Source organism: Lynx rufus, unplaced genomic scaffold (assembly GCF_022079265.1).
Source record: "Lynx rufus isolate CCGP_SWC_20201006 ecotype Redwood Valley unplaced genomic scaffold, mLynRuf1.p SCAF_4, whole genome shotgun sequence".
NCBI lineage: Eukaryota > Metazoa > Chordata > Mammalia > Carnivora > Felidae > Lynx > Lynx rufus.
Window position 1 is genome coordinate 76,096,532 of NW_025814856.1, and position 13,455 is coordinate 76,109,986.

The 13,455-nt window shown below is 46.3% G+C and overlaps 1 protein-coding gene across 1 annotated transcript in view; it reads left to right on the forward strand.

The window, feature by feature from the left end:
- AMPH (amphiphysin) overlaps positions 1-13,455 on the forward strand; it is a 251,669-nt gene that overhangs the window by 171,267 nt on the left and 66,947 nt on the right. The window contains exons 8-11 of the mRNA XM_047097205.1: positions 1,317-1,392; positions 2,279-2,361; positions 4,548-4,686; positions 5,753-5,881. Of these exons, the coding sequence (XP_046953161.1) occupies positions 1,317-1,392; positions 2,279-2,361; positions 4,548-4,686; positions 5,753-5,881 (427 nt within the window). The remainder of the gene's footprint in view (positions 1-1,316; positions 1,393-2,278; positions 2,362-4,547; positions 4,687-5,752; positions 5,882-13,455) is intronic.

The following is a 13,455-nucleotide window of genomic DNA, read 5'->3' on the forward strand; positions in this document are numbered from 1 at the left end:
TAGTGATAATGGAACATTCGTCCACTCGGCTTATTGGAATCTTGCTCAGCACAAGGCACAGCTAAATAGGAAGGTCCCCTTTTATCTATGCTTTCATGTCATTGTTTAAATAAGAGGGGCCCTCCTGTGTACAGGCACATTCTTACTCCCCAGTAATAAGTTATTATTAAATAACAAAATTATATATTAAACAATAAATTATTCTTATTACAACCTCCCCCCCCCCCCGAGTATATGTTTATTCCATATATCTGGCCTGTCTAATGTTTCTGGCATCTAAGTTCTTACTTGGGATTTAGAATCTCATGAGCCAGTCAGGATTCTGGAGTTATTTTTGAGAACGTCATTGAAACAAGAACGTGAATGAAATCAAAGTAGTAATTTATTAGCTGGATTCAGAAAGATTGAATTAATACAGTGTCCTCATTTAGAGCAAAGGGAGCCCATTCAGGAGGTACTGGGCTGAACCCTCGGGGTTGACGGGTGTGCTTACTATTAGGGACCTAAAAGTCCCACCCCCTGGCTTTGCTTCACAAACCTGTTTGAGATACTGTGAATGGACACCTTGTGTCTTTATTTGGCCCTCTTACTTTAGCTGAGGAATTGTAGTTAATCGGTAGGTTTTCTGTTTCTCCCTGTCCACCACATTTCAGAATCCAAAATGATAGTATGTATATGTCATAAAAATTAATGATAAGCTTCTTTCTCTCCAGCCCTTTACAAGACACACGTCTAAAATATAAGCAGACTCTTAGGGCAGTGGTTCCAAATGTGTTCCGTCTGCAGGAGCAGCAGCCTCAGTGTTACCTAGAGCCTGTTGGAGATGCAAATCCTAGGGCGCCTGGGTGGCCCAGTCAGTTAAGCGTTGGACTTTGGCTCAGGTCCCGATCTCATGGTTCATGGGTTTGAGCCCTGTGCTGGGCTCTGTGCTGACAGCTCGGAGCCTGGAGCCTGCTTCAGATTCTGTGTCTCCCTATTTCTCTCTGTCTCCCCTGCTCACGCTCTGTATCTCTCTCTCTCTCAAAAATAAATAAACTTAAAAAAAATTCTTTTTTAAATGCACATCCTCCACCCCTATCTGAGACCTGCAGAATCTGAAATGCAGTCCTGGTGTTCCCCACGGTGTGAGAGCCACTGTCTCCGCACGTCCACTGCCTTTGGAGAGATTGTGCTGTGGGCCAGCAGATGTGGCCTAGTGTTAGTCACAATTATATAAAGGAAACCTGTTCCTAATGCATTTCATTGCCATTACAAATGCAGTTTTGCTGACCGGTCTTTCCCTATTCTTCTTTCCTCTTTGTGTCTCTACATGGCAGACGAGTTGGGTTTTATGTCAACACTTTCAAAAATGTTTCCAGCCTCGAGGCCAAGTTTCATAAGGAAATAGCGGTGGTAAGTAACGATGATTATTTTTCCTTATGGAACATAAAATAAGTGAACTTTTTTTTTTTTTTCTGAAAGCAAATGAAATGGCATAGCATTGTCACTTACTTGCGAGTTTGTTTTCATAGCGTGTTATTACTCTCAGTGGTATTTCTCCAGTATTCCTCCAGGCCCTCAGGAATCCTGGCCGGTCTTCGTTCCTCTTCCGAAATGCTTTTTCTCCCTGTCACAGTCTCACAGTCTTGTTTGGTTTGGTTTTTGTTTCCAGTCAGCTTTAAAAGTTGGCGTTTAAAAGTGATACTTTTTGAGGCTGAGGAAAAATTAGTATCTGAGCATTCAGTCAGCAGTCCTGTCGTCAACTAATACTGTCTTAGTTCAGCAGGGTGGTCATACGACTTTGTCTCTAGTAGAGTCAGCAGAAACAATAAGGGTTTGTTTTCCATTCTGTACTCTGGTTGAGAAATGTATTTTGGTTTTTTAAAGGTTTATTTGTGTTTGTGGCCTTTCAGTTTTGACATAAGGTTTTTTTTTTTAATTTTTATGTATTTAGTTTGAAAGAGAGAGAGAAAGAGCAGGGGAGGGGCAGAGAAAGAGGGAGACTCTCAAGCAGGCTCCACATTGTCAGCGCAAAGCCTGACGCCGGGCTTGAACTCATGAACCTCGAGATCATGACCTGAGCTGAAGCCGGACACTCAACCGACTGAGCCACCCAGGCGCCCCTTGACATGAGTTTTAGATTGTCCATTTGCAGAATTTAAAGGTATCCTGAGGCCATCCCTATCGTCGTTAAGGTTCTCAGTTTTTCAGTAAACGCTTCCTCCTCTCTTAGGGCAGTAGCCTGAATCGGCACCAGAATGACTTACAGCTAACAGACCAATGGTCTCCATCCCTTTAGCTTTGCCACAAATTGTACGAAGTGATGACGAAGCTGGGCGACCAGCACGCTGACAAGGCCTTCACCATTCAAGGAGCTCCCAGGTAGGCCGTGTTCTTCAGACCCAAGTTCATGCAATGCTTGTCGCAATTTCTGCAGTCTGCACCAGCCCATGCTATTTTAATCCTTTTAGAAAACTCTAACACTAAGGAGCCTTTCCACTGTCAGACTCTGTTCTGTGTTCACCTTAACCTTTAGCCTTTAGATTTACTCACTGTGGGCTTTGGTCATTGTCACCGTAGAATTGACTATCTGCCTGTCTCCATTTTCCACGGGACCTGTCGGCCAGGGTATACATTTTTAACACGTAATTTCTGGTTGTGCACCTGTTACTTTCTTTGGAGAAGAAAGGAATTTCTAAACTCCCAGCACTTAGTCCTTATGCTTATCGTCAGTGCTGGATCTTCAATGAATCCATTTTGGGAAGTAATTGACACCTCACCATCATCTTACCTCCTGACTTGACCTTGCAAACGCTGCATTGTTTCGGTCCTGTTGCACATTGATTCTGTGAGTCAGTCGGTCAAATACACCGATCCTTCTCAGGCATCATATGTTCAAGGAAGGCAGGCTCGTGAGCCTTGGGCTGGAAATCAGAAGACCCAGCTTTCAGGTTTGTGATCCTGCAGTTAACAGGCTTTGCCTTCCTTGAGTGAGTCCATTAATCCTTTGGGTGAAGATCTAATTTTTTTTAATCAACAGAAAAAAAAAAGATGGTGTTGAACTAAATGGCTTGTAAGGTAATATGCAGTCCTGACATTCTCTATTTGCAATTTCAACATCAATCATCATATAGAGTCCTACATATACCTTTATAAAAACACACACTCCTACCCATGTTAGTGTTTGGATTTCTCTGTAGAGAGCTAATTTTCTTAAATGATACTCTTTGTATTAGCCATCCTCATAATAGTCTCTGCTACAGCTGCTATCCCAAGTGAGCATTTAGGATCTCTTATCCTTCGAAGGGAAAGAACATTCCCTACAAGAACACATGAAAGGAGTGGAAGGAAGCACTGTTTCCAATATAGTATCTCAGCATGAACTTGGAACAAAGAGGAAGTTGTAAGAGGAACGTCGCAATGACATTGGGTGTTTTGGCTGTAAAGCACGTGACAAACTTAGGGGGTCCTCCCTCGTAGAGACGTGAAACAAACGTGTCTGAACACTTCAGTGTTGCTGAATCAGATAAAATGAAGACAGAGTGAGGCCATGGCCACTTACCAAATGTTCCTTTGGTTTTTTTCAACATTCCTCCGCAGAACGAGGTGGTGAGTGAGCTCAGTGGGCTCCCTGTTGAGTGTAGATTGGATCTGCGCTTCCCGACAGAGGACATGATTGCTGGCACGTAGTCTCAATCATGTGGCCCATCCGTGTTCCCCGCAGGACTCACTCCCTTGAATATGTAGATCATGCTGTGGTGTATGCGCTAGTTTATTTTGGGGTAGAGACGCTGTTCCCTCAATCTGTAGACGTTAGAAGGTCTTAGAGAATAGGATGTGTCCCAAGTGCCCTCCTCCCGTTCATCACCTTTGAGCTGGTCCCACGCCTCTGGCCCAGTGCCAGGAATGCGGTGGGTTCTCAGGAAACATTGCTGACACTCTGCCTTCACATAATTCGTTCGTGCCTGTCAAGGTGTCTGAGTTCAGTCATTGTTTTATAAGGTGTAGAAAGGGGAACAAGTAACGAATTTGTTTCCAAATGTTATCAGAAAAGACTCATAAAATCCTACTCAGCGCTATCCTGAGGATGCCTTTAACGTAAAATTTATCATTTTCAGGGTGGGTTTTTCTATCGATTATGACCTAGTAACATTCTGAAGGAAATCAAAAGTTGAAAGTGGCTCAGCTAATTCAGCTTCTCTTTGGAAGATTCTTGCAGAGCCTGTTTGGCACAGTGGAGAGAACAAGGGGTTTGCATTCCCAAGGCCTGAATTCAGAGCCAGCAAAATGCTGAGTGACTTCAGGGGTTTTTAACCTCTCTGTGCCCCGCTTTACGTGGGGACAGCAAGGCCTGGGTGTTGTGAGGTTAGAGATGATGTATTACGAATGGGGTCTGGCATCCAGTGGATAATAAATGCTGTACATAACAGCCAGAATTAACCTAGGAGGGGGCTAGACGAGAGCCAAAACCTGTTGTGCCTCAGGATTCCTTTGGGCTGGAGGACCCCTGAAACGTAAGTGCTTCTTTAGACGGCCCGTTGCTGACTCTCATGTGTTTGTTCATCCAGCGATTCTGGTCCTCTCCGCATCGCAAAGACCCCATCGCCGCCCGAGGAGCCTTCGCCCATCCCGAGCCCAACAGCTAGTCCCAATCACACGCTGGCACCTGCGTCTCCTGCACCGGCAAGGCCTAGGTCACCTTCACAGGTAGGAAGAGGTCAAGTACATTGGGGCAAATGGAAGAACTCGGCATGAGGACCCCTGTGTGGGATAGTCCTGGGGTCCTGGGGCATCAAAAGGAGTTTCCAGTTGGGGAGACTTCAAGGCTGTGGCATTGATGGCCACTAAGGAATCAGGCCATTTTTCCAGTTTGGAGCCCTACACCCTCACACACCCTATGATTGAGTGTATTGAGACCTCTCTCCACAACCTCAGCTTCCTTCCATGCCCTCCTCTCCTCCCACCTCTCACTTTCAGAAGGCTCTGATCGGTCCTGCCTTCTGCTAGGACCTCCCTTCCTCCAGCACTTTCGCTTACCCTTGGGTCAAGTATGGCCAAGAAAGCCGTGATGTTTATACGCCATTTCACAGTTTGGGTACTACCCACAGTGTGTGGCGCACGAGCTCAACAAAAGCGTCTAGAAGAAATGATTGGGGGAAACCGGAAAGATTAGAAAAGGTAAATACAGAGAAACATGGCCGCCTTCGTCTTCCCCACTTTGGGTGAACATGAAGTTCCTACAGGAAGACTCAAAGTCTCCAGTGCAGTGCAGGCTTTGAAAGTAAGGCAAGTCGTGAGAAGATCCAGGGAATAGTTCTGTCAAGTTCTTACTCCCGAAAACACGTGGGGAGTGCAATGTGTGCTACCTATGGGCGGTCTCAGTGATTCCAGTGACAAACTTTCCTGATGTTAGTGTTCAAGTTCCAATTTATTGCTAAAATGAGAAATCCTTTTCAGTTGACTCCACAAAAGGTGTTGCCTTAGTTTTAACTTTAGAGGCATAGGCACCTGGCCCTGCGTGTAGCGCTTGTGTTGAGATGAATGGAGTGGCATTGCCGGAGTATTTCTCACGGGGCCCTTGCTTGTCGGTGCTCAGAGAGCCACCAAGGGAGATAGCATTCTCTGCTCAATCAGGTGTTCTTGTTTCTGTACACGTATCTAAATTTCAGTCAGTGACCAATACGTCCGCCCAGCACTGTTCCGTGGCATTTCTGCACATCTCGCGTGCCGTCTTTGGCTGAATTAGCTTGCTTGTGTTTCTGATGTTTTGTAGACCAGGAAAGGGCCTCCTGTCCCACCTCTGCCCAAAGTCACTCCAACAAAGGAACTTCAGCAGGAGAACATCATCAATTTCTTTGAGGACAACTTTGTTCCGGAAATCAGTGTGACGACACCTTCGCAGGTAAGTGCCTCGTATGGAGCTGCGATGTCCACAGAAGTTCCACGGCAGAGGGACCCTCAGGGACCAGCTTTAAAAGTGGCAGATGTTAGAGCCCACAGTATCATTTCAGCTGTCATCAGGTTTGTTAATTACTTGGTATGTCTAAAGCATTCTCAAATGGGAGACCTACATACAATGTTTGGAAACACCAAAAAGTGTGAAATGACGAATTTTCATAATCCCCTAAATCATACCACTCTGACATAGCCACAAATGAATGCACTTTGGTTTATTTTCCTTCAGTCTATTTTTCTAGGTAAATACCGAATTTGTACCATAAAATTCAGATGGCATTGTTACGTATTCCTGACTTTTCTACTTCATCTGACTGAGCGTCTTTTTTTCATGTCATGTTACTGTTTTCTTTTTTCAAAAGAAGATGTTTAACCAGAGTATTCCATCTGAGGAATGGACCAGGTAGCTTTCAATTTTTCTGTTTCTTTACCAGCACTTCGGGGAACATCAGTATGTGTGAATTCATGTCTTTATGCCCTGTGTTAGTTTTTTTGTATTGCTTCCTAGTAGAAAATAGGAAAATACAATGAAAAGAGATGACTGTTTTTAAGCCTTTTGACATTCCTACTTTGGCAAACAGAAGCATCCGCAATTGCCCTGGTCTCCAAGACCCCGGGGCGCACCTGCCCCAGGTACAGCTACCTTCGTGGACTGCAAGTCTACCTCTGCTGGCGACTTGGTCATCCCATTGTCTCAAGAATGAAGATTCCTGACTTCCAGAGCTGTTCCTGATGCCATCAAAGCCATTTCTTTGTTTTAAGAGTGAAAGTCCCCAGAAAAATCGTGCCAGTATCAGTTGCTCCCAGCGTCCTCAGGGTCAGAAATAATACCTACATTTTACAAGATGTGAGAATGCAGCCCTATAATTACTGAGTACATCAATAACAACCCTGTGTACAACATCCCAATTATAATCACGTCCTGTTGACAATAACAGAAATAATGCACTAATAACAGAGAACTCAGAAAATAGCCACTCGGAAGCCCGTCGTAATTTGTCGTTGCTTTTAAGGGCATTCATCAATAAGGCACAATACTTTCAGCTAATAGTGTCCTTCTTCTGTTGTTTGTATGAGATGTGGGATTTGGTACGCTAGCGAGGCCTTGAAATGTGATTTAGCAGCTCTTTTCGAGGAGGGAGAATTGCACGTGGATGAGTGCAGGGACAAATGATGTCTGTGGATACCCAGATGCCCTCAGGGCTAGCTCTCTCGGAGCCAGCTGTTGGCCTGGCACCAAACGTGAGCAGTTTCCATTTCCACGTTATGCTGTCCATTTGTATTTGCTAACAGCTCAGCTCCCTTCTTTCTGGTGCTTCATCAGTTTTCAAATAGGGGGTGTTTCGACCGATGATACCCTTATTCAGGTTGCTTTCCCCTGTACCCTCCAAAAACCTGCCCTTGGTCCCCTCCACAGAGAATGTGGTCACCCAGAAGCCACATGTACTTAGCTGAAGACCCTTCCATTTAGCACCTGAGGCAGCGAAAGTAGAGGCAACATGACACATAGACTAGTTCCGAAGCAAAGATGGGGTTCAAAAGTGTTCTTTCCGGGGCGCCTGGGTGGCGCAGTCGGTTAAGCGTCCGACTTCAGCCAGGTCACGATCTCGCGGTCCGTGAGTTCGAGCCCCGCGTCAGGCTCTGGGCTGATGGCTCAGAGCCTGGAGCCTGTTTCCGATTCTGTGTCTCCCTCTCTCTCTGCCCCTCCCCCGTTCATGCTCTGTCTCTCTCTGTCCCAAAAATAAATAAACGTTCAAAAAAAGAAAATTAAGGGGCGCCTGGGTGGCGCAGTCGGTTAAGCGTCCGACTTCAGCCAGGTCACGATCTCGCGGTCCGTGAGTTCGAGCCCCGCGTCGGGCTCTGGGCTGATGGCTCAGAGCCTGGAGCCTGTTTCCGATTCTGTGTCTCCCTCTCTCTCTGCCCCTCCCCCGTTCATGCTCTGTCTCTCTCTGTCCCAAAAATAAACGTTGAAAAAAAAAAAATTAAAAAAAAAAGTGTTCTTTCCTTTAAAATGTTTTTTTATTTGCAGTTTGCTGGCTCACATAAGGTTTCTTCATTGGTAGAAAAGAAAAGCATCACAGCACTTTTTACAATTGCAAATGCTAGACAGGGGCCCGGAGTGCTTCTAAGAGCATTAACTCTCATGATGCTGTTGCATAGGAGTCATGGGAAGTCAGGAATCGGGGACAGAGGAAGAGGAAGCGGCTTTCTGAGCGGAACCAACCAACCGGGGTCCTGGCCCGGGCCCAGCCTGGCTGTCTTTGTGTAGCACTCCAAGGCTGTGGCAAGAGGAGGAAAGCACCCCTTCCCCCATACTGGCTGTGTGTCCCCTCCATCAGTGTGCTCGGGGATTCTGAAGGAACTGACCGCCAGAGACATCATGGGGGTGCATTTGGGGGGGATTCAGTTTCATTTATATTGTTTTCTTTTAATCAAGAGGAGGCAGAAGGAGGTTTCTGTCGTTTTTTTCTGACTCTGCAGTAACGTGGCTCTTGTGGTGGACCACAGCATGTGACCAGAGCGTTTCCATTGACTAAATGGCTGTGAGTCTTATGTCACGATGTCAAGAGAAGGGAGTGAAGCAGGGTTTATGTTTCAGTCTGTTTCCTTGCTTATTGAGTGATAGAATCTAGCTTTATTTTGGGGCGCCTGGGTGGCTCAGTCCATTAAGCATCTGACTCTTGGTTCCAGCTCAGGTCACGATCTCGCGATTTGTGAGTTCGAGCCTCACATCAGGCTCTGCGCTGTCAGCACAGAGCCTGCTTGGGAGTCTCTCTCTCTCTCTCTCTCTCTCTCTCTCTCAAGAAATAAATAAGCATTTTATAAAGATACAATAAAATTATGCAGACGCCGCCTGTCCCTGAAGCATCTTGACAGTCCCTTCGGTCGCTCGTTCCTCTTTTGATACCCACAGGGCCAGTGTGCGTTCTCTCACTCCTTTTGGGTCACATCCGGCCAGAGTTTCTGATTCAGCCGCTCTGGGGTGGGGGCCAAGAATCTGTATTCCTAACAAGCTCCCAAGTGATGCTGACAACTGCTGGTCATGGGATCACACCGTGAGAACCACTGTTTTAGGCCAGGATTTCCCCGTGGCACAAATATATGGCCACGAACAAAGTACCACAGTGAATGAACAGATTTCTCCCAGGGAAATACCCAGCTGAGTCAAGTGTATATCATGTATGACCATGTATAACTGCTGCACTTAAAAATTGTGTGACTTGAGAGGTGCCTGGGTGGCTTAGTCAGTTAAGTGTCCAGCTTCGGCTCAGGTCATGATGTAGCGGTTTGTGAGGTTGAGCCCCGCATTGGGCTCATTGCTGTCAGCATGGAGCCTGTTTCCGATCCTCTGTCCCCTCCCTCTTTCTGCCCCTCCCCATCTCTCTCTGTCCCTCCCCCTCCTCTCTGCCCCTGCCCTGCTCCCACACGCTCTCTCCCTCTCTCAAAAATCAATAAACATTAAATTAAAAAAAAAATAGTATGACTTGAAATACTCCATATTTCGGGCAATTGGACTTACATGTACATACACGTGCATGTACATGTGTGCTTGTAATATTAGATGTGTTGATCAGAGTATATGTCAAGTTACATATTCTAAGGGAATGGACGGTCTCATCAAGGCTGTGATGTTTTTAGATAGGCACAGATATTTGATGAAAAAGAATCAACAGAAATGCCTGGAGAAAATGCAATGCCAGCTGCATGGAAGCTAGAAAGCTGAGATGTATCTGAAAAGCTCTTCTCTCCCAGATGCATGATATTTATGATCATATGGAGTGGTCCATTTCAGTTTTATTGTGATATTTTTTAAAAGTTTAATAAGTCAGTCTACATTGAACAGATAGGTTTATGTCCCCAGTTTGCTATTTTTATCATGTACTTAGTGGGGAAGAAGAGTGTTTGTATTAATCCTACCCAGAAGCTCCAGGTGTGATGATTGAAATATTCCTCACCTCTGATGGATTTGTGCGTCTCGTACACCAAGCTTCATGGTGGTGACAGTCCTTCCTGAGTGCATCCGGGGATTGGAAACAAATCCATTAGGCCTAGAGAGCCCTCTAATGGCCCCAGACCTTAACTATATCATAGAATCTTCTCTGGGAGGTATCCCTACCTGCTTACAGGGAGAGGTCCTCGTGTCAAGACCACAGGGCTGACCTTGCTTCTCTGGTTTTGTGATTACAAAAATGGAACTGCCAGCCCTCTTTATTTTTCCCTCCCAAGAACCTAAATTGAAAGAAATCTCTTATGGTGTGTGTGTGTGTGTGTGTGTGTGTGTGTGTGTGTTCCTGAATTATTCTTTAAAATTTTTTTTAAGTTTATTCATTTTTGAGAGACAGAAACAGAGTGTGAGTGGATGAGGGGCAGAGAGAGAGGGAGATACAGAATCTGAAACAGGCTCCAGGCTCTGAGCTGTCAGCACAGAGCCCGACGCGGGGCTTGAACCCACGAACTGTGAGATTCTGACCCGAGCCGAAGTCGGAGGCTTAACAGACTGAGCCACCCAGGTGCCCCACATTATTCTTTCAAGACAGCATTTTCCATCCCATCCCATAAGATGCTGTGAAAAGGGGGTCCCTGGTCATCGGGGGCTGGGAGGGGCTGTACCCCCTTTTGTTTTACATAGTTTGTGTCAGCATGTCCAGGGCTCTGGGAAGTTGTGCAACAAAATCCCTTTTTGTTTAAATCAGAGTTTCTCAAATAATCTCCCTTTTCTCCCAAAGTACTACCTGTTCCAGGGACGTGGGCGTTTGGTGAAACATGTTTAAAAACGAAGATTTAAAAGATACTATATCCCTGGAAACCAAATTTATGGCCTATAAATAGGATTTTAACAGATCAAGGTCAAAAAAAGCCATCATGTATATTATATACACACACATATGTACACATGCAAGGTTGTTTCTTTTTTTTTTTCTTCAAAAAATGTTTTGAAAAAAAATGTTTCAGACTGCTTTCTCTTCTCACGATCGAGGTTCACCCTCCTCTCCCACCAGGGCTTTCCTGAGGGATCGTGGCTCTGGGCAAATATTTTCAGAGGGGGGGCTTCTGTCCATATAACCAATTCGAGTCCCTTGAAATGAGCCTGTCCGCAGCATTCTGGTGGTCAGTCTGATGGGATTCCGTACGTGAAATGCCATGCTGCCCAGTGGAGGCAATCTGCCCACCAGCCACCCTCTTGGAAACAAGCCTGGCCACCACATTCCAGGACAACTGGGTGGATGTGAGCCCCAGAGTTCCTGGGGGGTGTGGTAGGTACTCCATGTAGAGAGGGTCACAGAGTGCTCAAAAGAGAGATGGGCGCCAGCCCCATGTGGGTGCCCTGACCAGATAGCATTGCTAGCCACAACCGCCACCACCAGAGAAGGACTTAGAAAATTTCAGGGAATGTATTCGAAAGTGTGGGGCTCCCCTGAGGGTCAGGGCTGCTTGCCCTTCTACCTGTCAAGTGGCAGAAAGGAAGAAATTGCCTGTTTCCACATTTTTTTTTTCCATAGCAGGTAACCCCCAACTGTTTTGCTTAAATCTTTTCCCAGCAACGACGTTGCATATTTTCTCTCTTTGCTTTTAAATCTTTTACGTTTTTGTTTATTTTGAGACAGAGACAGACCCAAGCAGGCCCCGCACTGTCAGCACAGAGCCCGAAGCGGGGCTCAAACCCACAAACCGTGAGATGGTGACCTGAGCCGAAACCAAGAGTCAGACGCTTACCCAACTCAGCCACCCAGGCGCCCTTGCATATTTTCTGTTTTTGAAACTGGCATTCTCCTTTACAAATCCAGACGGATTAGGTTGTGACCATCCAAGCCTACTCCTCCAAGCCCATCTCCCCACTCCTGCTGGGAGACCTACTGTGCCAGAAGGCAAGACAGCAGCACAGCCTCTAAGCCGAGTGGCTGTCGGGACCAAGTTAGCATCATTAACTCTGCTACTCTTAACGCCTCTGCTTTCCAGCCGAATGCTGCAGCTCACATTTTAAGTTCATGAAGTCATTCGATTTTTCCTTGGCTAATCAAACTGAAGTAGATTTTCAGCCTGCAGAATAAGTTCGTGAAATGGCCCTTTTCGTCTCCCCAGTCCTGAGAGGCCATCCTGCAGTCACACGCGTATGTACCCCTCGCTTCCCGGGTATCTGTCACCTGGTTTTGAATTCCGCTTTGGCTTTTCTTTTCAATGTAGCATATTTCTGGACCAGCTGCCCCTTCTTTCAGTTGGTATTTTTTCCAAGTAAACATGTTAGCATTCTGGTAACGCAGAAAGAATTAGTAAGCTGAAAACTGGAAGGAAGGAAACCGTGTGTCTTCAGCCCCTTCAGCCCCTGTTTGGTCGGTCTGTTGGGCTGGTGGGTCGCCCACAGGACCCCTGGTTCCTTCGGCAGGGGTAGCCAAGTGGGGCAATTTGTTTATCATCTGGGGCTCTGACAGTGCTCTTAAGTCGTCATGCCACTTGGCTTCACAACCTTCCAAGGTTCTCAGACACCTGAACTTCTGACAACGTCTAGACTTTTCACACTTTGCCCTTTTTTGCATTTTATATTCTACCTCCTTGCGAAGCATCTCACGGTGTGAGTCTTTTGAGATTTTGTACTTTAGAATATGGTTTGAGGTATGGGTTAGGGAGTGGTGGTCAGCTGGCTCAGAGAGGCCAGCAGGGGAAGGGGAGAAGGGGAACGCAGAAGAATGAGTTGGGGAGAAAGGAAAGAGCTCACGATGAGGAAGCACATGACTGACTATGTTACATGCAGCGTCTCCTTCGATTTAGCTTTCACATCATTCCTGTGATTGACAGGCCATTATCCCTACTTTTTACTTTTATTTTTATTTAAACTTTTTTTTAACTTTTATTCAATTTTGAGAGACAGAGAGAGACAGGGCATGAGCAGGGGAGGGGTATAGAGAGAGGGAGACACAGAATCTGAAGCAGGCTCCAGGCTCCGAGCACAGATCCCGAAACAGGGCTCGAACCCAAGAACCATGAGATCATGACCTGAGCCGAAGTCGGACACTTAACCGACTGAGCCACCCAGGCACCCCATCATTATCCCTACTTTTGAAGTTGAGCAAAGCCGTGGTCTTTCGGCCACACTGTGGCGTTCATAGGGCAGCCGTGCAAAGCGGAAGTCTGTAGACCACCCATGCTGGCGTTCTAAGCCCCTGATGGCTAGCAGGTACTAGATGGCCAGTAAACTGAACAAATCCATCCAGACTCTCTCTGTAATGTTCAGAATGCACATTCTCTACAGCGTCTTCGGGTTTTTCATATTAGCACAGTTCTTCCAAGTTGTGACAGATCAGCAATGTTATCGTTAAATTCCAGGGGCGGTGGGAGGAGGGTCTTTACTCCACCAGTTGAGCTACTTGTTCATCCAGTGGTCATCACTGAACCTCACTGGACGCACGGGCCCCGTCCACCTCCCCTACTGTCTCTCTCCTTACGGTCAATGTGCTGCACTGTCACGGCTGTGCAACCTAGCAGCTTGCTCCAGTAAAAACAAAAACAAAAAACCTAGGTAAACAG